Genomic DNA, 27,998 nt, shown 5'->3' on the forward strand with positions numbered 1-27,998 from the left:
TTAGCAGTAAAAGGTGTGCGCAAAACTGGATTGCGTTGGTGTTAGTGGATTGGGATATTCAGGCTGGTATGCAGTAGGAAACTCTGACGGCATCGGAGGGGGCGTTGGAGGCAACCTGAATTTGCTATGCTGAGCTGCAGCGTTTACTCGGCTTAAATGCGAAAGCGGCTGTGCGATGCGGCTGGTGCATTACCTGACGACTGGTGAAAAAGCGTTCTCTGACTGGCTTGCCGAGCCAAAGTTGGTGAGCGAGGGAAAACATAATTCAGAACGGTAGGGACTAAAGAAGCTGTTATGTGAGGTAAGATTTTTCCTGTTTTCAGAGTGTGTTGGCGTTCTGTTTATTAATCAAGGTCAGTCCACATTTTTTATTTTCCAATCATATTTCTGTGTACGTTTTCCGCTATTTGTTTGTTATACTAGAAATCATTTTTCATGTATCAGCTTAATCTGAACGAAATTTTAATGTTTTGTGTGAATCAAAAATTTGTATTTTCATAATAATTATTTTAACACTATCTCATCAACAGAGAGCGAGTTGTGGCGCTATAACCATGGCAAATAGTGTCCAGGGCATTTGTGGAAATACAATGTCCCATCCTCGAGGGTCCCGGAGCACCAAAATTTCTTAGCATGGTGCTCCCAACGATTCATTGCTCTAAAAACAGGAACGTGAGCGGGGGATCCCCACGTTTCTTCCTCCCCTGCAGATTCAGAACTGTATTGCTGTTTGAACATTCGTGTTCAAACTCAATCCAATTCAACGAATCATCTTTGCGGTGAACTTTACGCAGTTGGCCTGGCCGCTTTAACGTTTGTGATGTTTCAATGCAATTTAATGCAATGGGGCACTGCAATTGTTAATAATGACAAGAGGATGCTAGGCGTTAATCAACCTAAGGCATTTTCCAGGATGCCCTCGAAAGACTGGCTGCGCTAGGGTTAGATTAGATTAGATTAGATTAGATTAGATTAAGAATTTAAGAATTTCAGAATTTAAGAATTTAAGAATTTTAGAATTTTAGAATTTAAGAATTTAAGAATTTAAGAATTTAAGAATTTAAGAATTTAAGAATTTAAGAATTTAAGAATTTAAGAATTTAAGAGTTTAAGAATTTAAGAATTTAAGAATTTAAGAAGTTAAGAATTTAAGAATTTAAGAATTAAGAATTTAAGAATTTAAGAATTTAGGATTTAAGAATTTATGAATTTTAGAATTTATAAGCATAAGGATACTAAAATCATTTTGGATTTGAGAAAAAAATTCTATATTGAGAAAAAAAATAATATATATTTTGGATACTAAAATCATTTTGGATTTGAGAAAAAAATTTCTATATTGTTTTGAATTTGATATTTTTTAGTTTTTAAATGTTGACTTTTGAATTTTGATTTTTTTTAAATCTTCAAATTTTTGATTACCCAATTTTTTGTATTTTGAATTTCAGATTGCTAAAATTTTCAATTTCGTAATTTCAGAATTTTTAAATAACGATTTTAGAAATTTCGAAAAAAAATTAATATATATTTTGATTTTTTTTGTTATTATAAAAACTATTAAAACATTTTATTTTTTCGAATTTTTGAATTTCTGAAGGTTTGAATTTGGAATGTCCTGATCTTTTTATTTTGCCAAGAATGTTTAAATTTAGAAAAAAAAAATATTTCTACCGATTAAATTCCATCCCAAAATTCGAAAGTGAAGGCCAGCTTCTGTTACGTCCAATCAAGCTCATATTTGGCGCCCACCAGAAAAAGCCCCAATAATAGTTTTTGTTACACATTCTTATGTCTTTCTTAGGGAAAAGTTTGTAATATTTGATTTAAAGAATTAAAAATTGAATAAATCCAGTAAAATAAAAAAAAATAAATAAGGTTAAAAATCATGACTCAAAACTCAAAAGAAATTAAATATTCAGAGCTGGAGATGTTAAGAAATGACAAGAAACATATATATAAAAAAAATCTACATAATCTTTATCTTCATTTTTCGACGTTTCGTACTAAGAAAATACAAACAAACATTTTCAAAATTGCCATCCGCGCGAAATCCGCGCCTGAGCAAAATTAGCCAGCAAATCCGCGCCAGATCCGCGCGAAACGCGCCATCCGCGCGATCCGCGCCGTCCGTAACAACCCTGAGATTGATATATGGGTCATTCCATCTCAACTGTGCACGAAAAAATGCAAATTTGAAAATAACCCTCTCCGATCCTGCTCAAATTTGGTAGAGCTCTTGATACTATCAAAATATGCAAGAATCCCGAATTTCATCCAAATCGGACCACCCCCTCCATTTTTGTACCTCCCCAAAAAATCGACTTTTTGGCGATTTTTGACCAAACCTCCTAGTTTCAAACGGCGATAGCTCAGGAACCACAAATCTTAGAAGGTCGGTATTAGACTCAATTTTGAAGGAAATTGGACGTAGAATCCATTTCCGTGATCAAAATTTTGATTAATTTATTTTTTCTACCTGTATTGCGCAATTGAAAACTTTAAACGGCCGTATCTCAAAACACCCCAACTTATTTTTTTATTTGACCTCACCATCGTGTTCCCCGGCCAATTTTACATAAGAATCACTTATCGACAGAAATGAATATGTTTCGTTCCAGAGATATCGAATTTTAAAGTTTAGTGTTTTCGAGATTACCTACATCAGCTTCATTCGCCGCATCACAGGCGGGCTGATCAATAACTGCTACCTGGTGTTCTGGGAGATGATTAATTTAATTTATATTTTTATAATTTTACGCAAATATTTATTCAAATGGCTAATAGGGGAAATTCTCGTATGTTTGGCAGATTAAGTCCTCGTGCCTAGTTTCGTCCAATTTGCTCATTTTCACTATTCAAACAACAAATTTTGCAAATCTTTTGATAGAAACTTGCTTGTTCACTTCTTTTTGAGCTATTTTTCTCTCGATTTCAGTTGAAAACGCTTTTAATCAGCTGTAATTGAATGCCAAAGCGCTGATATGGCAACATTAGAGGAACGCTGGAATTAGATGCTGTTCCCCTACCTTGATCAATCTATTTTTGTGAAAGGAATATTTATTGGATTATTTTGAATGCACCGTTTTTTACATGTTGCTAACCGTTTTAGAGTACCTCCGAGGCCATGACTAGGGCCTTTATCATAAGCGGTAGCAAAAAAGTGCCATTCAGCAAAAACCCCAAAACCTGCTTTATTATTATTATTATTATTATTATTATTATTATTATTATTATTATTATTATTATTAAAGTTTATTATTGACACTTAACCATAATTTGGCAAATCTGATTTATGGTTTAAAAGATTGATCATATTAAATCAATTTTTATATTGTAAGCCAGCTTCATTTGATTAAAAGATGATTTTGGTCAAGGTACATTTAATTAAAAAAAATCCTTATACGTGAGGACAGCAGCCGTATTGTGTTTCAAGAATCCAAGAATGAAAGAAGAAAAAAAACTGTTGTTCGGACGGTGTAGAAATCATCGCAACTAAATTAGGGGAATTAGCCGCTTTGCAGCAGATCAAACTTTGTGATTTTCTTACATTTTTCAGTTTTATAATTTCCAAAAATCCTTTTCCTACTCCTTGTGATCGTCCTTCACTAGAGTACAACGTATCAACAAATTTTATTCATTTTAATTCATATTTTTTACTCAATAATCTATCGTGCACTTATTGTTCAGTGTTACTAACAAGATTAATTTCATTTTCCTGCTCGCTTCGTTGGAATCCAATTCTGCCCTTTACTGTGTGTCGTTATTGCTCTGTACTGTGGGTTAGCACAGAAATTCACTCCATTAATTTTTTTGAGCAAATAAACATTCGCGATTAAACTCCAGTTTCCTACAGTGTTATACAGTTATTTTTTTGCCCAATTTGATAAAGATTATTTATGATGAAATATTATTTCAATAAATGACCAGGTAGTAGTTATTGATCAGCCCACCTGTGTGCTTCTAGCAGATGCAGCGAATGAAGCTCATGTAGGCAATTTCGAAAACACTAAACTTTAAAATTCGATATCTCTGGAACGAAACATATTCATTTCTGTCGATAAGTGATTCTTATGTAAAATTGGCCGGGGAACACGATGGTGAGGTCAAATCAAAAAAATAAGTTGGGGTGTTTTGAGATACGGCCGTTTAAAGTTTTCAATTGCGCAATACAGGTAGAAAAAATAAATCAATCAACATTTCGATCACGGAAATGGATTCGGCGTCCAATTTCCTTCAAAATTGAGTCTAAGACCGACCCTCTAAGATTTGTGGTTCCTGAGTTATCGCCGTTTGAAGTTAGGGGTTTTGCTCAAAAATCGGCAAAAAGTCGATTTTTTGGGAGGGTACAAAAATGGAGGGGGTGGTCCGATTTGGATGAAATTCGGGATTCTTGCATGTTTTGATAGTATCAACAGCCCTGCCAAATTTGAGCAGGATCGGAGAGGGTAATTTTCAAATGCTGTTCCGCTTCAGATGGAATGACCCATATCTAAAATCACCCCCACTCTACCTCATAATTTTCGGATCGTCGACGGGGCAAAACGCGAATATGGAGGCATAGGAAAATGAGTGCAAGAAAGCGGATCATACGTAGAGATCCTAAATAGGGAGACTGATCGAAGTGAATTTCACGTACCGAAATAGACACATACGTTGCCAGATCGATTTAGCAAACTTAGACCAGTCTCCCTATTTAGGGTCTCTAGGCATACGTCCCCGATCTAAACCGACAAAACATGGCTCGGTCAGTTCCGAAAATTCATTCTGTTGTTGGACGTCGAAGAAATGCCAGCCGGCATGAGCGGGAGTCGATCATTGGAACTGGCCACCACCTGGAGTGGCCGGCCACTACTGCCGAAACCATAAGAGTTGGGGCAATATGGGTATCAAACCTTATGGTTTTTGATACTGGACATGAAAAGTTGCATTTGGCCATTATCTGAAGGTAAGCAGTTTAAAGTTGATATGTAGCTAATGTTGGTACATGTGAAAGTAAACAACAGCAAAATAATGTCTTAGAAGAATATAACGTCATGTTTCGATTTCCTCAACGTACTGAAATCAGCGTAATCAATTAATTGTAAGCAATTTCGCATATTAAAGCTTTAATATTTGTAAACTCTATGTTTATGAATTTGTTAACATTGCGATGTTTCTAAGATCGTTAACATCTCATTTCGATTTTGGTGTCAGATTTTACAACATTTAATGGCCTATCTACAATCACTTTACTTAGAATAGTTAAGTTGCGTAGAACAGATAAATTGCTTAGAAATAGTACGTAACTTACTGTCGTCATCTACAATCAACTTAGCAATCTTGCTGGGCTGTTATACGTTGCTATGCAGTTGTTTGTTTACCTTTGATATAGAAACGTCAACTTGCCGTAGGTTTTGAAATTTTCCAAACCATACGTCAAGTCACCAATTTGCTTACTTTATCATTGGGGAAGATCAGATTCCTTTGCATGGATTCAAATTCCTACGCTAAGTACAATTTTCTAAGTAAAGTGATTGTAGATAGGTAATAACCCTCTTTTGCCCAATTTTTTATCGAGAAAATGTATTTTTCCCGTTCTCAGGACATCATTTTGAGCAACTTTTGTTCTACGAAAAACTTAATTTCTGATGTTTTGTGATTTTCTTGTTTAATTTTTAGTATTTTAATTTGCATTTATCTTTTTTTAGTGTCCCGCCCGTGTGGATCAATCGGACCGCGCACTGGACTCACAATCCAGAGGTCGCAGGTTCGAATCCCGCGGCGGGCGCTCTAAAATTCTTTGTGTAAATATGGGGTATTCGGCGCCGTCGCTCCGTACCATACTTTCATACACTTAGGAGCCCAGGGCGGCGAAGTCCTTGTAGATAAAAGGAAGACACTAGTGGTTGGTACTAGCAATGGTGGCCGACAGCTATAAAGTCAACTTCGTTCGTTATCTTTTTTAGTTTATGTTTGTTTTCGGTAGTATTTGGCCTATTCTACCACCCCCTATCATTACATTTTGCCTATCTGTTGTTTTCATGTTTTACAGTAACTTTTTCAATGTTTCGCTTGTTTTCACTTTTTCAGCTATAAAATAGCACCGTTATTATTTATCTAAAGCACTATGACAATTCTTGTTTCTTTTTTCAAAACCACCAATGCATGATTAAAACCCATTTCTGATTACTTTTTTTCATTTTAATGCTAAATGTAAAATGTAAAACTTTACAGCAATTTCACAGAAAGTTTAGCCAACGTTGTGTGCAGAAAAATCAAATCTCTGTAAACAATACTGCAAAAGACTGCAAGTTTGTTTTAAACTTATCTGGCAACTCTTGCAACCCACACGCACACACCTTCAGAAGTTTTGACAGTCGAATGATCTGCAACTGGTAACCCTATCGAAACGCACGAGGAATCCAAAAGTGTAAATAAAGCAGTTTTTTGAAGCAATCAGAGCGAATCAGTAGTTTAAAATAATTTCAAAATGAGTTTGGATGCCGCGGAATTTACGGGTACGCTTTGACGATAGCTTGCTTCTCTTTAAAGTTAATTTAATGATTATTCCTTGTAGAACACCCGCTCAAATTCGACCCCTCAGACAGCGCCTTCCACCGGATACTCGTAAAAGAAAATGAATCCCGCACGATCAACCGGCTGAAACCCGCTGGCCGGACGCTCTTTGTGCTGAACGTCCCCCCGTACGCCACGGCCGCATCCCTAGCGCAGGCCTTCAGTGCCGCCGGTCCCGTAGCCAGCGTCCTGCTGCAGGAGAAACCCTCGGAAGAACCGGAAAAGGAAGACGCCGGGCACAAGTTCAAGGTGGCTTACGTGGTCTTTGAGAAGGCGTCGTCGGCGCGGAAAGTGTTGGACAAAAAGTGCTCGCTGAGGGCGTTGAACGGGGATGGGCAGTTGGTGACCGGGATGGACAAGTGGCGGCGGGAGTTCGAGCAGGACGTGCCGAATCCGGTGGAGTTGCAGCGCGAGATTGATGAGTACATGGCCGGGTATGATCGAGAGGTGCAGAAGCAAAAGAAGGTGGAGGAGGAGGGCGGCGAGGCGGATGACGAGGGTTGGGTTACGGTGACGAAGGCCAGCGTGAACACGTTTACCCAGCGGGAGGCCACGATCAGCAAGATGGAGGAGAAGATGAGCAAGGACCGGCGGCAGAAGGAGTTGAAGAACTTTTACACGTTCCAGATTCGCGAGTCGAAGAAGAACGACATTGTCAGTTTGAGGAAAAAGTACGATCGGGATCTGCAGAAGATGGAGCAGATCAAGAAGACGAAGCGGTTTAAGCCGTACTGAGGACGGGAAAGGCAAGGGTTTGTTCGGCGTCAATAAAGAAGCTGCTTGCGATAAACTGTTAATGTATACTTTACAGAAGAGAGTTTTGTACTTACGAAAGCTAATTCTACCGAAGGCGGGGGCGGCTACACGGTCTTGTTGGCGTTGATGACAATTTGAAGAAGTTTGTTTTTGCTTGGCAGTGTCTCGAGTCGGCACACGAGCTGGGGAATGTTTCCAAAGATGCAGCGGGAAGTTAGGGCGACCTGAACGGCTTGAGCAAACCGCTCTAAACTGTTGTGAATGTACTCTTCGTTTAGGGATCGTCCCGACTTGACAATCTGTTCCATTTCGGCCTGTAGGCAGTTGATGATCAGGCCGAGGTGTTGAGCGTTCAGTGCGCTGGGAGGGGCAGTCAGCGGAGGGGTAGCTTCCAGTAGACTCTGCAGCACTGCCAGGTGAAGTTTGCTGTACAACTCCTGCTTACTACTGGTCAGCAGCGACAACACGCACCAACGGATCAATCCTGCCAACGGACACTGAACGGGCATTGCGATTGCCCCCGCCGGAAGTGCCATCGGCTGCTGCGAGGCCAAACAGAGCGCAGGGTTCTCCGAAACCCACTCGGTTATAACGTCCAGCAGCAAATCCGGAGGAGCCAACAACTGACCCTTACCCCCGTTCAAATAAAGGTCCGTAACGGCAGCCATAAAATTCGCCGCGAACCGTGGCGCCACCATCGGCAACGACTTGAGCTGCTCCGAAGATTTACTCGAAAATATCACAAAGTCCTTCACGATGCACTGAGCCAACTCGAGACTCGGCGGCGACGTACAACCCAACTGTTGCATCCACGTGCCGGCCGCGCACAGCAGCGGAGCGATCGAACCCGAAACCGCCGTACTGATCAGCTTGTTCAGCACGCTGGTCCGGCTGATCGACCCGCCAAATAGTGAGAAGAAAATCGCATTCCGCGTCGCGTCCGGTCCCGGTCGGGAGAAATACTCGCACAGCACCAGCACCAGCTGGAACTCCTCGATTGACGAGAGCCGGGGCATCGCCGGATGTTTTTGGAATTGGGCCTGCGAGCGCGTGTGGTCCTCCTTGCGCTCGCGGAACACAAACTCCGCAATCAGGTCCATTGCGATGTCGTGTTTGTTCCGGTTGATTAGCAGGTTCTCTGGGGAGGGAGACGAGGAAGATAAAGTTAGCCGACCGAATTGGACGTTAATCTTAGGGATAATTCACCGATTAACGGTAGGGCCTCCCGCGCCATGTCCGGAAAGTCCATTTTGCGTAAAATTTGGCGCTCCTGGCTGCTCATTTTTAATGTTTGTGCCGAAAAATGGTCCTGAAAAAATTTCCTCTTGTTGCAAAAGTTGACTTTTTTTTGTTGATAAACAACATAAATCACAAACGTTTGACAGCACTACAGCAGTAAAGCGGGTTAAAGCTTGATTTTTTTTTACGAGAAAGAAATTTTCTTGGTTCAAGTGTGCGTTAGCTAAGACACAAACCAAAATGCGACAGAGCATTTGTGCCGAAACTTGAGCTTTTGATAAATAAAAATATCCTGCAAGGATGCATGCTTTTTTTTTAAATGTGAAAGCTCCATATAGGGGCAATATACCCATTTTCGTCATACACCGCTATTCTAACAACATCGCCGAGTGAATCTTTGCCGACTGGAGTTCGCAACCATTCGCGAGCGAACACTACTCTCAGGCTGCCAGTGACTTGCTTAATCGCTTCACCCAGCGACACAAATAGGGGAAATATACCCTTTCTAATCAAACACCTATCTTCGTCATATGGAGAGTTTGATGCTCGATTAAAGATCCAAAAATACTATTTAGGCTGTAAACTTACCAGCAACAGCACCGCCTCGAGTAAGCACGTAAATGTATGCCACTTACTGGCCAAAAAGATCAAATTTAATGCACTTTTGATCATAATTTCTATTTTGCGAGTCCATTTCTCATCATTTTGGTGGCACACACATCCACACGCAAGATCAGAGATTAACTGCTTAGCGAAAGTCGCCATCAATATCTTTTCACTTGCGCTAACGATTTCAAAGCGCTTAAGATATAAAATTGCTTCCAACTACTGGCTACATGTTCTTTTCACCGTTACTTAGTCACTCACTTGAAAAATAATCCCGAAACATGTAAATAATTAGCAAGTGCCATCAAAAAAACAAACGCTCTAAGTCTTTTGACGTTTCAATTTTGACCATCCATTCTAATCGAAGGCTGAAGAAAACCGAGCGAGAAGCGAAGGCAAATAAAGAACAAAGGGTGGCCACCAACACCACCAGCTGCGCTTGTGGTGTTGCCAGGAAACTTTCTCTATAAATGCTACTTTTCGTGAGTGTTCGCTCAAAATTTCATCAATTTTGGCAGCACGAAGCAGACCCAAACGATCGTTGGAAGAAAAAAAGAACTAAGCTGAAAATACAAAAATGGGCGTGGCCCAATGCACACGACTGATTAGAATGCGTTTTTGAAATATTTTTTAAAATGCTTGTAAAAGGAATAGCATAACTTTTAATAAAAGTGAAAATAAACAGAAATGTTCACAAAAAGTTGCTCTACTCGTTGGTGTACTTGGTTTTACTGAATTTCAAGGAACACTCCAGATTATCCAGCATCATTCAAACAAGACCGCTTATTAGGCTTAAAATGGGTTTATTTCCCCTACTTCGTGAATTTCTTTGCTTTCTCGGTACCCGTCGACCCGATCAACTTACGAATACGTTCAGAGAGGAGAGAATCTAAAAAAAATACCAGTTCAGCACTCTTTTGGCCAGTACTACCACAGTTTGCCGTAAATTTGTATTTGGCTTGATTGAAAGTGCTTTTAAATGTGTGTTGGTGTTGTATTATCAACAAAATTGCAAAACATTTTTAATAACATTTAAATTTTTAAAATAAAAAATTAAAACTTTGTAATTTTTAAAAATGTTGGAATTTTTGAAATTTTTTGAAAAATTTAATTTAAAAAAAATTTTATCGAATGATTTCAATCTACTACACTCAAGCACAGACAAGTTGACTCAAGTTTGACACCCAGCTGTTGTCAAGCGAACGGGGTCACTTTTTAGTTTGACACCCCTTTGATTGTGTTGATAGTGTGCGTGAGCGCCGTGTAAAAAGTGACAGTTCGTCGCTTTTTAGTTTAACTTTGACCAACGAACGGGGTACAAACTAAAAAAATGTCAAACGAAAAAGTGACCAAGCACCGGGGGTTGTGTAATATTACGATCGAGAAGTCTCGATCGTGAGTCGAGAAATTACGATCGAATGCAATAATCACCACGCTAATCTAATCTAATCTAATCTAACATAAACGCAGCCAGTCCAATACAAGCATGCTGGAAAGTCTTGTGGAATGTATTACAAAAATTAAAGGGGGCCAGCCCTACCACGTTGTGTTTACCGCAGAGAGGATTCTGAGAACGTATTACATTTCAAACAATCTACAGGGAAGGAAGGATGCGTAGACATACCGTACCAAACGCTCCAAAACTAGTTTTATCTGGATAATTCATCAACAAACCCGAATTTAATTGAATGAAATAAATGAGCAATGACCAGAAAGAAAACGCTTGGCTTACGTCTTCTTCAAAAGATGCCTCGTATATACCCAACTAAAGCCGGTTTAAACCAAGGGGATTATCACGTTTTAATTCATCGAGAAAAAAAATCACTGAGGAGCGGACAATTAAAGTGCACCTCGACCTCCAAGCCTCGAGATCTGCTTCCGCTACTTGTTCTGTTTTTAATTTGATGCACAGAAATAAGCACAGTCATTTTTGTCCTTTCAAGCGAAGAGTGGGAGTTGGTGGTGAGGCCATCTCCTAATTTCCGGTTCATTGGCTCATCGTTTTGGAGTTTTAGGGGGGTGGGCGGTGGCCAAGGCAAATCAATTTCGTTAATTAATTTTTAAGTTCGTTCCTCGGTGAGTTAGTTCTCGTCCATTAGGGGCCAAATGGTTACGATTGTGAAAATTTGCTTAAAACTGGTGGGTTGGTGCGGTGAACCACTCGAAGTGGTTTCCCACCTCCTCTGGAAATGATTATTGCAGCAACGACAGTTAAATCGCCTGGAATGGAGTCTGATTTATGGGAGCACTACTATACGGACTGGGCGCTAGTTTGCATATTAAGTATCTCTTAGAATAACGTTAGTATAGAAAGGGGAAAACTCGCCCTCGTTCGGCTCCAATCGCTCGTGAGAGGAAAAGCTTTAAAATTTTACCATCTTTTCAAATCCGCGCAAAGTTCACAGTTCTGCGCGGAACATACCAAAACTCGCGAAATAAAAATAACCATAAAAACCATGATGATGGCAAAGCAATAAGATTGTTCCCGACCAACGTGAAACAGCAAAGATGATGGCATCTCCTCTTAAGGGTGTCACCGTCTTGTAGCAGTTGGTGGTAGGGTTGAGTGCGTTGTTGAGGTACATTTTCAATGTGGAAACATCTAGGCTGCTAAAGCAAGATATTGTTCGAATGTCTTGAATCTTTATGTACTTGCTACAGCGTTTATCCGTGGTGCTTAAATGGTTTATCTATGCTACCAAACGATACAATGTTCCCAAGTGGGTTAAACGATAAGCAAATTGCTTTTTTAACTGAGTGAAAAAATTCTCGATGGCAATTTTGTCTGTTTTCCGATCTAACTTTTATAATTGGCGAACTGAATATTTTAATCGATCTTTCTTCGTTTATTTTAGATCTCGGTAATAGCTGGGTGCGTTCTTAGGGCAAGGCATTGCTTTTATAACTTCGAAAATGTCAAAATACACCTAATAATTAAGTGAATTGTGAATTATTCCTAATTAAAGCCAGAAACGATTTTTTTAAATCAGAATTTTCGATTTAAAAAAAAGAAATCGTCAAGCACTGATTTCAAAGATTAAAAATCAGGTTTTATAAAAAAAACGATTTTAAATTCTGCAGAAAAAAATATACACAAAATAAGCTTGTAAAAACTGAAAAAAATAATAGCATTTTTATTTTGAGATAATTTATAAATACCTTTGACATCGAAAAAAAAAAAAAAAACACAATAAAATCAAACTCAAACAAACTGAAATTCAATCGTCAAACCAATGACCTCTCTTAAATCAACATCAAAAAGCCCTTCTGGTGTGAACACATCGTGGTAACACGCACGGTTCATTTGGCAGTCATCACCACGTTGCCTGTGGCAAAAAAAGCAGAAATGTTTTTTATTTTTGATAAAATTTATATTTCCAACGACCACCAGGTGAAACCCAACTGCATCATATTTCACCCTGCCCGGAAGCTGTGCAAAAATTGTCCGATTCAATATTGACTGATGGCGGCGGGTGAAAATAGCTCATGGTGATGACCTGGCCAATTAAATTTGATTTGTGTTGACCGGCCGCAAAAGTATAAAAATTAAACAGTTCTGGTAAATTAATAAATTTAATTGATTTGCAGAAGTTTGATTCTATTCTGGGAATCGTACACTCAATTAGTCAACATATTGATATGACGATTTCTACAGCTTTGCCTTCGTCGAGCCAATCCGCTGGCGAAGCTCTCTCCTCAAAATTTTGCCACTGCCATTCTTGGGTATCTCATCAACGAAGAGAACGCCTCCTCGAAGATGCTTTGCCGAGGATAACTTTGCCGCCACAAAGTTGCCAACCTGCTCAGCCGTCAGCGCTTGTCCCGGCTGAAGCACTACGAAAGCAGCCGGGACTTCCCCGCTGGCTTCGTCCAGAATTCCCACAACGGCAGCGTCAGCGATCGCGGAATGGCTCAGCAGAACCGCTTCGATCTCTGCCGGCGCCACCTGGAAACCCTTGTACTTGATCAGGTCTTTGATCCGATCGACCACGAAAAAGAACCCATCCCCATCGTAGTAGCCGGTGTCTCCGGTGTGCAGCCAACCCGTCGGATCGATGGCCTGCTTGGTTGCCTCCGGGTTTTTGTAGTATCCCTTCATGACGAGCGGCCCTTTGACGCAAATCTCGCCTACTTGGTTTGGTCCGAGATTGATCGAGACATTGTCGATTTCTACAACCTTTATCCAGGCCGTTTTCTGCGCTCGTCCGACACTTCCAGGCTTGGTGGTGGCAAACGAGTTTGACAGAGCTCCCAGCGTAGATTCACTCATTCCGTAAGCGGTCCGGACAGATTGAACGTGAGGTAGTCGTTCCAGCACTTGATCAGCGATGTCTTTGGAGAGGGGAGCCGCTCCGCAGAGGATCATTTTGAGGGAACTCAGGTCATACTGGGATACTAGAGGGTGTTTGGCTAGGAATACTACGAGGGCGGGGACGAGATTCAACATGGTGATCTTGTAGGTGTGGATGGCTTGGAGAAACAGTGCAGGTTCGAAGCGGGGCAGGACAACCATTGGGAAGCCGTTGCAGCAGGTGTTCAGGGTCAACATGAAGCCGTAGACGTGGAAAAACGGAAGCAGACCCAGCGACTTGATTGGAACGGAAAGATCTGTGTAGCGAGGATCTTCCCGTATGATCGCAAGTACGGTCATCACGTTGTGGTGGGTTAGCTGGACGGCTTTCGGAAGACCGGTAGTGCCGGAAGATAAAACCATGACCGCCACATCGTGCTTGAGGATCACTGGGCTTGGAACGAGTTGATCTTGCGACTCGTTGTTGTTCAAGAAATCAGCAACGTGATCTTCAAAAGTAAGAACCGTCCCAATGTGAGAGCTAAAGCTCTGCAGTGACTTCAACGACTTTGTTGAAGCGAAGGCAACTTTTGGTTTGGTCAACTCGAGCACATGACCCAGCTCTGTCGGAGTGTACGCTGGATTCAGCAGTACAAGCGTGGCATTCAAGTAGATGATGGCACACGTTACGATCGGGTATTCAACGCGATTTTCACTCGAGATCGCGACGATCGAACCCTTACCAACTCCGTACATTTTTGAAGACGGCCAGCGACCTTCATGGAGCCGATCAGTACCTGCTCGAACGTTGTCGTTCTTCCAGTGACTTGATCAATCTGCAACATTTAAAGTCGTTACAACGCCTATCTTTACCGTTATTCAAACAACTTACAAAGGCAACATTTTGACCGTTTTGCTTCAGTCGCTTGATGATCAGTGCTCCCAGTGAAGTACAACCACAGTCGATACTGCCTCGCAGGGGTCCTCCGTAGAAAGTGCTTGGTTCCATCATTCACCGTGCGAGGATCGTCTTTAACTGAGCAATATGCTGGAGTTGGGCTGTGTTATCAGCTGTTGAACGTCGTCGGTTGAACTCTCTATCGTGAGTGATTTATTTTTATACTTTATTGTTCATTATCTGTGCTAGGGGTTTATCTTGGTAGTTTGCATGGGAGATAGCTTGTTTGTCTTGTGATTATAAGGTATACAAATGTAAGGAAGTAGAACTTTTATTTTTGCAAAATATCAACAACAAAACATATCCTTATCACAATTTGGCCTTCGTCACCAATTTGCGAAGCTCCCGTTTCAAAATCTTGCCACTGGCCGTCTTGGGAATCTCCGCAACGAAGCGCACCCCTCCATGTAGATGCTTCTGGCGGGACAGTCGATCGGCAACCCAGGCCTTAACTTCGGCGTCGCTGAGCTGTGCATCCGGCTGGGTGACAACAAACGCAATCGGCACTTCACCGCTGGCCTCGTCCGGCAGTCCAATCACGGCCACGTCTTTGATCTTTGCGTTCGTCAGCAGTACCGCCTCGACCTCGGCTGGAGCAACCTGGAAGCCCTTGTACTTGATTAGGTCCTTGATCCGATCTACGATGTAAAAATCGTGATCTTCGTCGAAATAGCCGGTATCACCGGTGTGCAGCCAGCCGTCCCGATCGATGATCGAGCGAGTTTCTTTCTCGTTGTCCAGGTATCCCTTCATGACCATCGGACCCTTGACGCAAATTTCTCCAACCTGGTGGGGACCAAGCGTCTTTCCGCTCTCGGTGTCCACGATTTTGATCCAGAACATCCGGTTGACCTGGCCGACGCTACCGGCTTTGTCGGAGTTCCTCGTCAGAGCACCAAGCGAGCACTCGCTCATTCCGTAGCCGGTACGGATCATCAGCAGGTTCGGTAGACGTTTCAGGACCATTTCTTCGATTTCTTTGCTCAACGGAGCGGCTCCACATGAGATAGCTCTTAGGCAGCTAAGGTCATACTTATCCACGAGGGGATGCTTCGCGAGGAAGACCATCAGCGGTGGAACGAGGGCAGCGCCCATGATCTCGTACTTCTGAATAGTGCATAGGAATAGGTCGGGTTCAAACTTTGGCAGCGAAACCATTGTGCGTCCGTTGCAGAACGAGCTGAGGACCATCATGTAGCCGTAGATGTGGAAGAAAGGAAGCAGTCCCAAGACGCGCGAGTTTGCTGGAAGTCCGAAGGTTTTTGCGTCCTGCCGAATATAAGCCATGACGGACATAATGTTGTAGTGGGTTAGTTGGACGGCTTTTGGGAGTCCGGTTGTTCCCGAGGAGAGAACCATGAGTGCAACCTGCTCGCGTAGGTTCACCGGTTGAGGAGTGAAGGCTCGGGCAGATTTTAGCTTGTTTCTGTCGAAGAGTTCGCTGAACAGAGTAATTTTGCTGTTCGGCTTTTCTTTGGATCCAAGCAGGGTGATCATTTTAAGGGAAGGGATTGCTGGAGCTACGGTTAGAAGCGTTTTAAGGGCGATCGGAGACACGAAAATGGCTCGAGGTTTGGCAAGTTTCAACACATGCTCAAGCTCCGTCGGCGTGTAGCTTGGGTTCAGCAGAATCGGGATCGCGTTCAGGTAGATCGTGGCAAGTGACACTAACGCCAGTTCAATCCTATTCTCGCACATAATCGCTACCACGTAGTTCTTCTTGATACCAATCCGGTGAAAGCGATTAGCTAGCCGTACCGATTGCTCCAGCATATCGGCGAAGGTCGTTTCATGGCCCGTTATCCCGTCGATCTGGAAAACAAGTTGGGTAATTGAGTGAAATGGCCTTCCCATGCGACTGTACCACACTTACAAACGCAACATCATCTCCATTCGTACGCATACGCTTGAGAATTAACTCGCCCAGCGATCGGCACCCATTTTCAACACTTTCGTCGGTCGATCCACCGTAGAATACGTACTGTTCTTCGGTCGGCGCTGCCATGACGGTGTTTTCTCTGATACTGCACGAGATGTACTGCCGTAATTATCAGCTGAACGACCCGAGATATCGAGTCACCTACAGTCCTTCCACAAGACGAAGTTATCGGACCGGCTATTACGAAGCAAGTTTAGTGGGTCGTGTTACGAATGAAACTGAGAATGGGTCGGAAGATAAGCCGCACAGACGAAGTTCAATAATGTTTTCATTCTACCATACTCTCGCTCTCTCTTTTGCTTTGCGAGTTGAAGAGAGTCTGAATACTCTCGCTCTCTTGAGATACCTGAAGTAAAACTTAATCGTATTTATGAAGAAGAAACCTGTTCACCGTTTATTGTCAACAAATGAAACCACCACCACCATTTACAGTTTAGATTTCAAAGAATCCCGTAGCATTCGGCGCAGAATCTTCCCACTGGCTGTCCGAGGAACCTCATCAATGAATTTTACACCCCCATGGAGTTGTTTCTGCTGGGAGACATGCTCGGCCACAAACTGCATCAATTCACTCGGTGATCTTCTCGCCCATTTCGGCCACAACAAAGCCGGTCGCCAGTTCGCCAACCCTCTCGTCCGGAATGCCAATCACCGCCGCGTCCTTCACTTTGGGGTGTTTCAGGAGTATCGCCTCAAGCTCTGCTGGTGCCACCTGGAATCCTTTGTACTTGATGAGCTCCTTGATCCGATCGACGATGAAGAAATCTTCATCCTCGTCATAGTACCCGATGTCCCCGGTGTGCAGCCATCCTTCACTGTCGATGGCTTCCTCTCGACCTACGTAACCCTTCATGATCAGCGATCCCTTGAAGCAGAGTTCACCTCGTTGATTTGGGCCTAGAATTTTCCCCGTTTCCGGGTCGACAACCTTGGCCAACTGACCCATACGAACTTTCCCCACACAACCGGACTTGTTCTCGAAGCCGGTTTGCATCAGCATTGCGTACGTGGTTTCCGTCATGCCGTAGCCCTGCCGAACGAACGCGATCCCCAGCCGCTCGCGGACTTGGTCCTCGATCTCCCTGCTGAGTGGTGCTGCTCCACAGAACAGGGTCATCAGGGAGGACAGGTCGTAGCTGTCGACCATGGGGTGTTTGGCGAGGAAGACCATCAACGGTGGAACCACGGACATCAGGTTGACCTTGTACTTTTGGATGCTGCCGAGGAACAGGTGAGCGTTGAACTTGGGCATCAGTACGCAACGGCAGTTGTTGGTGACCATGTTGATAAGTCCGACACTTGCGAGTACGTGGAACAGTGGGGTTACTGCTAGCGCAACGAGCTGATCGGGGAGGTCGAGCAGTTTGGCCGATTCCTTGGAGTGGGCGATCGTGGCCATGATGTTGGCGTGGGTCAGCTGGACTCCCTTTGGAAGACCAGTGGTTCCGGATGAGAGTAAGATTAGGGCGACGTGATCGCTTTTGGACACTGGATCCGGAGTGAACTCTTCGCGAGTATTTTCATTGAGGAAATCGTTGAAACTTGATCCGAAGACGATCAGCTTTTGCGCACACTTAAGTTTTCGATTGACAGACTCAACTCTACTGGCAACGCCGGTCGAAACGAAGATGATCTTGGGCTTTGTCATGTTGATGGCATGCTCGAGTTCTCCCTCCAAATAGGCCGGATTGAACTGCGCCAGCGGAGCTCCAACGAAGATCGTTCCGAACATGGCGAAACAGTACTCGAGACAGTTTTCGCTGACGATCGCTACCGTATCCGTCTTGCGCAGTCCAAGCGCCCTCAACCCGTGGGCCACTCGGCACGAGTATTGCAGTATTTGCCGGTAGGTCAGTTCCCTGCCGCTGACTGGGTCGATCTGTGTGGAATTAGCAATTCAGATTAGTCCGGGTCGGTGAATTTCTAGCGATGGGGCGTTTGCGCTTACCAGTCCAATGTTCGAAGGTCGAAGTTTTAGTTCCTTGATCATCATTTCGCCTAGCGAACCATCTTGCAGTAGTACAACCGGTTCCGGTCCTCCGGAAATGATCAAATCCGTACCCATGTTGCACAATAACTAACGGTATAGGCTGAAGATCGATGACCTAGATGTTGATGTAATCACTGTTGGCTGTTCAGAGGGTTCGGTTAAGGTGATTTGATGTTGACAAAACGATGGACGAAGCCCGAATGAACGCGAATTTAGGTGCTAACCGGCTTCGTACGATCGCGATCGTATGCTATGGACGGTGTGTGGAGCAATGGACGATACATATGTGTTTCCAGCGCACGTGGTGGTTGTGTGAGGCGAGGTTCGTTTTTTGGTGAAGATAGTCAAACTTGTTGAAAATGTGTTCGTGAGTTTTGATGAATGAATGCTTGTAAGTTCTTGTTCATCAATCGTCGATCAATTCCATCAGTAAATCATGTTTCGATCAATTTAACAAGTGTGACGTCAATAAAGCAGCATTTCTTTTTCTTCCTGCGATGTCCTTAAATAAATCGCTACCCAAAAGTTGACAAAAGAACTCCCTCCTACCCACTCCTAGGTTCATCTTCTCTCGGCGCCCTGTTTGTTTGTCACAGCTTCACGGGCTGGGATAATTGTTTAATTGAATAACGTTCGATTCGATTGAATGGTTTTCTTGTCACTTCCCTCAACCCCGATTCAACATCTCGCGAAGGTCCTCCGTCCGAAGAAGAATCTTGTGGCGGGTCGGTGAAGAAATGACCAAGCAAGAGCACTAATAGGGTGACAATGAAAAGTTTTTCTTTAATTTTCTTGTCACGCAAAACTTTTCCTTCGCTCGGGGGAGAAGGGTCTGCACCTATTCTAGTCGTCGCGGGTGTTGCACGGAAAAAAAATGTTAAATATCGATTTGTTTTATTGTTGAATAAAATGACACTCCGTTGGTTTGATAACGTTTTTGGTTTGGCCCTTCGTGTTGAAGTGATTCTGTCAAGAAAACAAGTACCAGTTTGGAGGTTTGCTATTTTGAACCAGTTTTTCCGTGTTCTAGAATTCAACGAGAAAAAAATAATGCGAGATGGGGCTGGACAAATCTCTCGTTCACCTGGCGTAGCCTAGGGATCGTCACTGTCGTGTTGTCTTGACATGAGTTTTAATAAATTTCAAGAATTGAATGTAGAACATTAGCTGTATTTCAATAAGATGTTCAACCAATTCTATAATTCAACAAAAGTATAATACTTGAAATATTTTGTTGAATAATTTGATGTGAATAGTAAATAAAATAAAGATTGAACAATTGATTGAACAATTAATGTATATTTTTGTTCAAAATAATGGAAAATGTGATAAGAAGCCACCTGCACAACGATGGTTCGGAGGTGATGACTAGGGTGATTGTCTTACTTCGAAGTTGGCAAGTTGCTCACATAGACAAAAGACAATGAAGACCCGTTCGATGAAAGAGGGTAAAAAAGAAGGTACTTGGCCAGGTGTGAATCCACTACGAGAGCAGTTAGAACTGAACGTATCTACAATTCAATTAGGACACGTAGACTCAATAATTGTTGAAACAATAAATTCAATGCGATGCAACGCATTTCGAACAATTTTTGTCCTAATTGTTTATCTTCTGTATTTAAGTGAGTTTCTTTAAAAAAAATCTAACGGAAAATTATAAAAATCTGTGTGAGGTGTTCCTGAAATTGTGCATTGAATAACAATGATCATTCGATGAGCCCAGACCCTTCTTCCCAAGCCATAATCACACCCCCAAAACGCTTAATCACCTCGGAAAACCTCAGCCACTTCACTTTTCCGGCAAAATCCTCTCGGAAAACTCATAACTCTCGGAACCGCGCGCAGAGCAGGAAAAGGGCTGCAATTGGGTCCTAAAATGAAGCTTAGATTTCTAATATTATTGTTTACAGCGATAAAGCTTATTTTTCTGAGTACAATGACCCTTTGTACGACCACAAAGAGTTTAAAATGGATTTTTAAATCCATTTTGAAAAATTAACCTCGCGGTCCTTCTTGACAGAAAAGCTCCTACTTGACAGCTCGTTTCAAGGGGACTATAGTTGATCCATCGAAAAAATGTTGTCGTGTCTTTATTTTTTTTTGCATTAAAATGAAAAAAAGTGATCAGAAATGGTTTTTGATCGTGTTTTCTACCGTTGTACCTAAAAATTGACATAGGGCTTTAGTACCCAATTAATAATCTCCCGGCATATCCCTAGGATTGCGGCTGGCAACACTTCCCCTGGGGAGCTTAATCCTACACTATGCCTGGGGCGGGCGCAGATCCGGCAACAGTCGAAAGTTTGACTTTCTCAAGAGTGCCTGCGGGCATAATCCTGCCGGAGTGCATTTCCGGTGCAGCAGCAAAGTGTGTTTGAATTTGAAACGAGTTTATTAATTACCAGCACGTCGAGGGGTCCACGCCCCAACGCCACGAGGAGTGTGATCTGGAGCGGGAAATGGCCACTTATCTGGTTCTGTGAGTGGGAATAGTTTTTGGTTGTTTTGGGAAGATTGTACAAATATGATGGAAATTTCAGGAAGTGTATACTTTTGGAATTCCTGGGTTCATTACAGTTAATAGAATTGAAACTAAACGTTGTGGAATCATTGGGATTTAGTAAGGCGAAACGGTGAAGACCAACCGGTTTAAAACTCCAAAAATCCAGATGATGTTCGTCCAAAACTCCACCGCAAAAGTTCAACGCCGAAATTGTTTCGCCCCGTTTAACTTGTCTGCACACCCGCAAACTCTGTCTGAAAGCAAACTTTTCGATGTAAGTCCCTATTTTTTGCCATTACTTTTCAACATCATCAAGCTCATCATGGAATTCCCCTCCATCGAACCACACATAATTCTCCGACGGAAGAGTTATCCCTACCGAACAATTCGGAATTCATTTCTCCCCAAAAAGAGAAGGATCTAAAAAGGCACCTTCATTTTGGTATTGATTTTTCCTGCGTGTATATTTTTGCAACATGTTACAACTTTGGTATTTCCTTCTTTTGGCTTGACCCATCGGGCTGAGCTTTGTCTTTAGGTAGGGGAAATGAACCCATTTTAAGCCCAAAAAACTAGGTAAAGCATTGCACCTGCTGAGTAGGATGACCAGAAATTAGATCAGTGATATAATTAGGCAAAGGTAAATACTCGCATAAAAAAAAAAACAAGGTGAAAAAAGATTCAAATTTAAGATCATGGCTTAGTGCATCTCCAGCGCGGGAAGCAAACATCGAAGCAAATCAAATTTGCACCCGACGTCAACCCCACCGCGGTACCTGTCGCGGTAGCAAATTTTCTCTCAGTTCTTCGAGATTTCACTTTGCTACCCGCTATTCTGCTGGTTTGCTACTGCGGCAAATGGAATGATGCACGGAAAACTGAATCATGCACGGAAAAAAAATTAGATTGTTTTTTTATGTATAAAACGAAATAAAACAACAATTAAAAATTGAAATTAAAACAAAAATAAAAATTAAAAAAAAATAAAAAAAAATCAAAAAAAAAAATTAAAATTAAAACAACAATAAGGCCGATGCAAATATTTAAAAAAGTTTTTGTCCCTCGGCCCTGGCCGAGGTCAAGGGGGGGGCAAAAAAATAAAAAAATATAAAAATTTAAATAACAAGCCATAGTCTACACATTTAAATGAAAAATGTGTTTTAAAATGCATTTTACACTTGTTCAGTTGTTTTGCAATCATTAGTTTTCAAAAAATCTAAGATCTGACAAAAACAAAAATTGTATCGAAAAAAAAATTTTGCATCGAAAATTTTCAAAAATCTTAAGATTTTTAATAAACCCAAACATGCTAAAAATGATTTAAAACGCAGAAGAATGTATTTTAATTTGATTTCAGCTGGTTGCACTTGAATTTTCATTGAAATTTTGAAGTTTATTGTAAAAATATTTTTTTTGCCCCCTGATTTTTCGGGCCAATTTTGAAGGGGGGGGTGACAAAAACTTTTAAAAATATTTGTACCAGCCTAAAAATTAAAAGAAAATTGAAAAAAATAAAAAAAAAATTAAAAAATTTAAAAAAAATTAAAATAATTTTAAAAAATTAAAAAAATTTAAGGCCGTTCCAAATATTTTTCAAAATTAATGTCGCCCTTCAAAGTTGCCCAACTTCAGGGGGCAATTTTTTTTTTCGAAAAACTTCAAAATTTTAATGAAAATTAAAGTTTAACCAACTGAAAACCAGTTAAAATACATTTTCCCGCGTTTATAATCATATTTAGCACGTTTAACTCCTTTGAAAACATTTTAAATTTTCATAAAATACCAATGTACAGTCCCACAAAAAAAAATTGGGGAAAAAAACATTCCGTCAATAACTCGATATTTTCAAAACTAATGATTGGAAAGCAACTGTACGCCTGTAAAAAGCATTTTAAAACACTTTTTTCATCCAAATGTTGAAACCTAGGCTTGTAATTTAAATTTTTATATTTTTTTTATTTTTTTGCATCCCCCTCGACTTTGGTCAGAGCCTCGGTCAGAGCCGAGGGACATAAACTTTGAAAAATATTTGTAACAGCCTAAAAAAATAAAAATAAAAAAATAAAAAAAAATTAATAAATTTTAAAACAATTTAAAAAATTCCAAAAAATTAAAAAATAAAATTAAAAAAAATAAAATTTTAAAGAAAATTAAAAAAGTTTAACAAAAATCATAAAAATTAAAAAAAATGACAAAATTTGAAAAAAAAAAAACAAAATAAAAAAAAATTAATATTTAAAGAATATTAAAAAATATAAAAAAATAAAATTAAAAATTAAAATTGAAAAAATTATGAAAAAAAATAAATTTAAACAAAAATAAAAAAAAATTAAAAACATTTAAAAAAATATTTAAACATTAAAAAAAATTAAAAACATTAAAAAAAATAAAAAAAAACAAAATTTAAAAAAGGGGAAAAATTAAAAACACATAAAAAACATTTTTAAATTTAAAAACATTAACTTATTTAAAGAAATAAAAAAATAAAAATATAAAAAAATTGAAAATTATTTAAAAAAAATGGAAAAAATAAAAAAATAAACGTTTTCATTAAAATATCTGAGATCCGGCCTTTTTTTTCTTTTAAATTTTTGAATTTTAAAATTTTAAAATATTTGACTTTTTGAATCTTCGAATTTATTGAATATTTAAAAAAAAATCAAGCTATTTAATTTCTTTGTCTTTAAAATTTTTGAATTTTATTTTTTTTTGAATATTTAACTGTTTGAATTTTTAAATTTTCGAATTTTTGAATTTTTGAATTCTTGAATTCTTGAATTCTTGAATTTTTGAATTCTTGAATTTTTGAATTTTTGAATTTCTTAATCATACACAAGAGCAGACATACAAAAATCTCTGTATTGTTGTGTATTTTTGAATTTTTGAAATTTTGAATGTTTAAATTTTTGAATTTTTGAATTTTTGAATTTTTTGATTTTTTTGAATTTTTAAATTTCTGAATTTTTAAATTTCCAAATTTTCAAATTTTTACTTTTTGAATTTTTTGAATATTTGAAAAAAAAAAATAAACTATTGAAACGCATTTTTGTATTTTTGAATTTTTGCATTTTTGAATTTTAAAATTTTAAAATTTTTAAAATTTTCGAATTTTTAACTTTTTGAATTTTTGAATTTTCGATTTTTTTAATTTTTAAATTTTTGAATTTTAGAATCATACACAAGTGCAGACATACAAAAATCTCCGAAACACGCATTCAAAACTTTGCCCCCGGCTTGCCGGTACTTGTCGGGTATCAGAAAATGAGTACCCGACAGGTACCGACACATATTTTTCTTCTACAGATGAACTTGAGATCAAATTTGATACCTGATTTGCTCCGCGCGGTGGGAGACTCGGGGGCAAACTCGAGAGCAAATTTGGTGGGAATCAAATCGGGTAGCAAATGATTTAACTTTCGACATTTTCGAAAAATGAAATTCTTTGAAATTTTCAATAGGATTAAATAATTTAATAAACTTTTAGCATTTCTAGGCATGAATCAACACATATTTATTGATTTTGAAGGTAAACGAGAGCAAAAATGATAAAAACCCATATTTGCCCCCCGCGGTGGGCTTGTTTCGGTGGCAAATTTGCTACCCTAGCGGTGGGGATGACGGAGTTTTTTCAAGGTGGCAAATTTGATCTCGGTATTCATGAGCCGGGTGCAAATTTGATTTGCACCCTAGCGCTGGAGATGCCCTTAGAACAACAAAAAAGTTAAAATCTCGATGTTGCTCTTCACAAGAATGATGCATTCTTGAAGAAATTTCCATTTAATAATGGTGAAGTTAATTGTTCTAAACACTCGGTGTCAAACAGTTACTCCGAAAAAGGAACTTTTTTGCTGGTCAAACAATTTTATTTTTAACTTGTTTCACTGCATAATTTTCTTCACAATGCTGCTCGACTCATCTATTTTTTTTTTAATTTAAAATTGACATTTCTGGGGATCGCAAACCTCATGCTCCTACATGATTCTTTATGAAACGCAAATGAGCAATTCTCTCAGATTTCGGTCATTCGATTTTTTTTTGCATTTTTAATCCGGCTGAAACTTCTATGGTGCTTTCGGTATGTAGGGCTAAAAGTAAAAAAGTATTTCTTATCAAACCAACAACCATTTTTTGAAGATATTGTTCATTAGAATATTCAGCAAAATGCAGTTAGTTCTTTATTCCAAAAAAATCTAAATAGATTTTAAAAGAACATTAATCAACTTTGAAAGAAAACGCAAATATAGCTTTTTAATTTTTATTTTTTTTGTAAAATGTATTTTAAATAATCAACGACATTAAACCACGGACGAACGGACATGACACCAGGAACAAATTTTCTTCAAATTTCTGAATCAAACTATCACTTGCGCCATCTACACTCAGGTTGTCGAAGTAGAAACAATTTTTCGCATAAAGTTTGTCTTAATGATTCTATGTAATTTGTCATGGTTACTAAAATTGCCGAAAAATTGATAGAAGTGGTATTTTGATAATAAAATCATACGACCATTTCAAAAAGTGCCCATGAGTTTGCATTATTAGCTGGCTTTGTTTACGTTTAAGACCACGTGGCGCGAAGATTTTGACACAAGCCATCTCGCTTGCGCAGGTTTTCACCAAGAAGAAGTAAAAGAAAACCTGCTTCACTTTTTGAAATCCCGCGTGTCATGTCCGTTCATCCGTGACTAAACAACGATGAACAAATTGCATTTAAATTTATTGGTTATAAATTATGTGTTTTAATTCAATTGCAAAGTTAAATTATACATGTTGAAATCATATTTTGTAATTGTTCTGCAATGTGTTATATTTTTTCTTGAATTATCAATAAATGTAAAAAATGATGTTAATGAAGTTTTGCCTGAACTTTATCAAAATACTGAAATTTCTCTATTGCTGAAATGAAGGAAAGCAAAAAATAATCTTTATTGCAATTATTTTAATAATTCTAGTTTTTGTAAGCGAATGTTTCTGGGTTCGATTCCCATATGCTCCCAACGAGAAAGTATAGGAAATATAATTCTTGAAACTCTGAACATGAACGAAAAAATCAAAAGTCGCTCGAGTCGGGGTTCGATCCCCCGTCCTTTGGATTAGTAAGCAAAAATGCTAACCACTAGGCCATCGCGACTTAGTGAGCTATGACTGGAATTAGGCATACTGGCATACTGCTGCTAACTGTATACGCGCTGGATCCTTGTCGATTTGACAAGGGTTCGGAAGTTCTAAATAACGTTTGAACTCGATTGGTGCAAACGTTCTTCAGGGCGGGGCTTGTCGATAAAGCTGAAGTACCTCCTGAAGTTTGTTTTTGTATCTAGAACTACTGCTAACTTTCAAGACATTTTTCTGTTTATAATTTTGATTAAAGAATATTTTTTTACCGTGCAATTGCCGTGAAATTTCAAAGTTTTGTAATTGGCATGCCGCGTAATTTCGATTTTTTTAGCTCTAGGTATTGCCAAAGAATCCATTTTGCATAATTAGTTTGTTTTGAAAAAAAAAAACAGTATTGATTGAAAAATTCATAACTCGGTCAAAGATTTTTTGCACAACTTGATAATTTCTGAAAAGTTGGCATTTGATGTCCCCTAAAACATATCTAAAAATAAAAATAAAAATAGTGTTTTTTTGCAAATAAAGTTTTTGTGACAAAGAGTTAAATTAAATATCACCAAAACTTTGTTTACCGTGTATCATATTTTTCAGTGTACTCCTTATCCATACCTACGATCAAAAAAATCCTTCAAGAGACATAGATTTTTGAATTTTCATACATCATTTTTGTATGGACCGTTGCCAAATTTGTAAGGAAAATTCTATGGACAAACTAATGATGCAATATGGCTTCTTTGGACATACCGAAAGCATCATAAAAGTTTCAGACGGATTGAACAATACAAAAATTAAAATTCAAGAAAAAAGACCGATTTCGTAGAGAACTGCTCAAATTAAACGAAATTGCACAGCATTACACAAAATTTACAGTGTACAAACCTGGCATAAATGCCACATTTAGGTAAGCAGTTTTTTTGCCTGAGCCATTTTTTTGGTTTTTTGTTTGTTTGTGTTTTGTTTTTTTATGACATGTAAGTTATGAGGTTATGAGTTAAATTCATATTAGATCATTTTTTTTCAAGTTTTCAAGACGTATGAAATTAGGACTTTAAAAAAATTAATTCACCGATATTTTGATAATTATTTACTGTAATAATGTATAAGGTATTTGGTGTACTTTTTGTCTTTTTTTAATTTGACCTTTAAAATATATTTTTTTTCATTAAAACCTCCCTTTAGCCACAGCTCAGGGACAAATATTTTAAATACAAATTGTGCTGCAATGTTAAGTATGTCACCTCAATTATCAATATCATGTTCAATGTGCAGTCATGATCCGATTATTTGTTCAGTAATAAAATAATAAATAACTTTATTGGATTCTTTTGGTATAAGCTCATCATATGTACAATTAATATTAAACTCATCACTATTGGTCCTTTTGGACCAACAATGTTCAGCCTCAACTATGTAGGCCTGCGCCACATCAAACGAATTCTGTCACGAAGCCACAAAAATGTCTGCCGCAGAACTGACCGTGTTCACGTGTTTGCACGTCGCCTCCGGCTGAACATCCACTTAATTAGGTTTGACTTTTTGTTTGAAAAGTGCCCATTAGTGAATTGAAGCCATAACATTTATATGCGATGGAATCGAGTAATACTTAAATGTTCTACAAAATTAGGAGACCATCCATAAACCACGTGGACAGATTTGAGGGAGAGGGGATTCTAAGATTTCAAAAAAAGTGTTCACGTAGTTTATGGATGATCCCTAGACAGCTGACATCCAGTTTGAGTTTACAAATTCGTCATGACATCGTCACTCAGACCTTTGACAACATTTTCGCAGAACTGCCTTTATTTTATGCCCTACGTGTGCCCAGTCCCATACAAAGAAAAGGGAAGCCAACTTTTCGCTGCGAAAATTCGGACGTGCTCGGAGAGATGTGACGTTCGATATTTCAGCTTTTGCGAACGAGATTTTGTTCGATTTTTGACACACATATTTCCACTCGTCCATAATACATCAGACATCGGAGTCGCGGCGGCGGCAGCAGTGACGACTGACTTTCTACTCATCTCGGAATGGATAATATGCACG

The 27,998-nt window shown here is 39.5% G+C and overlaps 5 protein-coding genes across 5 annotated transcripts; 1 reads left to right on the top strand and 4 right to left on the bottom strand.

Moving 5' to 3' along the window:
- The first annotated feature begins 6,356 nt into the window (after positions 1-6,356).
- Positions 6,357-7,365, top strand: LOC119765311 (ribosomal RNA-processing protein 7 homolog A). The gene is made up of 2 exons (XM_038248930.1): positions 6,357-6,497; positions 6,557-7,365. Exons 1-2 carry the CDS (start codon positions 6,470-6,472, stop codon positions 7,288-7,290), a joined length of 762 nt encoding a protein of 253 aa, XP_038104858.1. The 5' UTR covers positions 6,357-6,469; the 3' UTR covers positions 7,291-7,365.
- On the bottom strand, positions 7,341-8,684 carry LOC119765309 (uncharacterized protein C7orf26 homolog). Its single transcript, XM_038248929.1, has 2 exons — positions 8,518-8,684; positions 7,341-8,449 (listed from the first exon to the last, which is right to left on the bottom strand). Exons 1-2 carry the CDS (start codon positions 8,591-8,593, stop codon positions 7,416-7,418), a joined length of 1,110 nt encoding a protein of 369 aa, XP_038104857.1. The 5' UTR covers positions 8,594-8,684; the 3' UTR covers positions 7,341-7,415.
- A 3,828-nt stretch (positions 8,685-12,512) lies between these two features.
- Positions 12,513-14,583, bottom strand: LOC119771188 (4-coumarate--CoA ligase 1-like). Its single transcript, XM_038266788.1, is given in 3 exon segments — positions 12,513-14,206; positions 14,209-14,283; positions 14,340-14,583. Coding segments are annotated over 3 exon segments (1,596 nt in total). The 5' UTR covers positions 14,460-14,583; the 3' UTR covers positions 12,513-12,805.
- Positions 14,584-14,652: 69 nt separating this feature from the next.
- LOC119771187 (4-coumarate--CoA ligase 1-like) lies at positions 14,653-16,637 on the bottom strand. Its single transcript, XM_038266787.1, has 2 exons — positions 16,279-16,637; positions 14,653-16,217 (listed from the first exon to the last, which is right to left on the bottom strand). The coding sequence occupies exons 1-2, from the start codon at positions 16,408-16,410 to the stop codon at positions 14,715-14,717; spliced, it is 1,635 nt and encodes a 544-aa protein (XP_038122715.1). The 5' UTR covers positions 16,411-16,637; the 3' UTR covers positions 14,653-14,714.
- Positions 16,638-16,711: 74 nt separating this feature from the next.
- Positions 16,712-18,520, bottom strand: LOC119771189 (4-coumarate--CoA ligase 1-like). Its single transcript, XM_038266789.1, is given in 3 exon segments — positions 16,712-16,915; positions 16,917-18,223; positions 18,293-18,520. Coding segments are annotated over 3 exon segments (1,569 nt in total). The 5' UTR covers positions 18,410-18,520; the 3' UTR covers positions 16,712-16,770.
- Between the last annotated feature and the right edge of the window lie 9,478 nt (positions 18,521-27,998).

Source organism: Culex quinquefasciatus, chromosome 1, assembly GCF_015732765.1.
Source record: "Culex quinquefasciatus strain JHB chromosome 1, VPISU_Cqui_1.0_pri_paternal, whole genome shotgun sequence".
In the NCBI taxonomy this organism is placed as follows: Eukaryota; Metazoa; Arthropoda; class Insecta; order Diptera; family Culicidae; genus Culex; species Culex quinquefasciatus.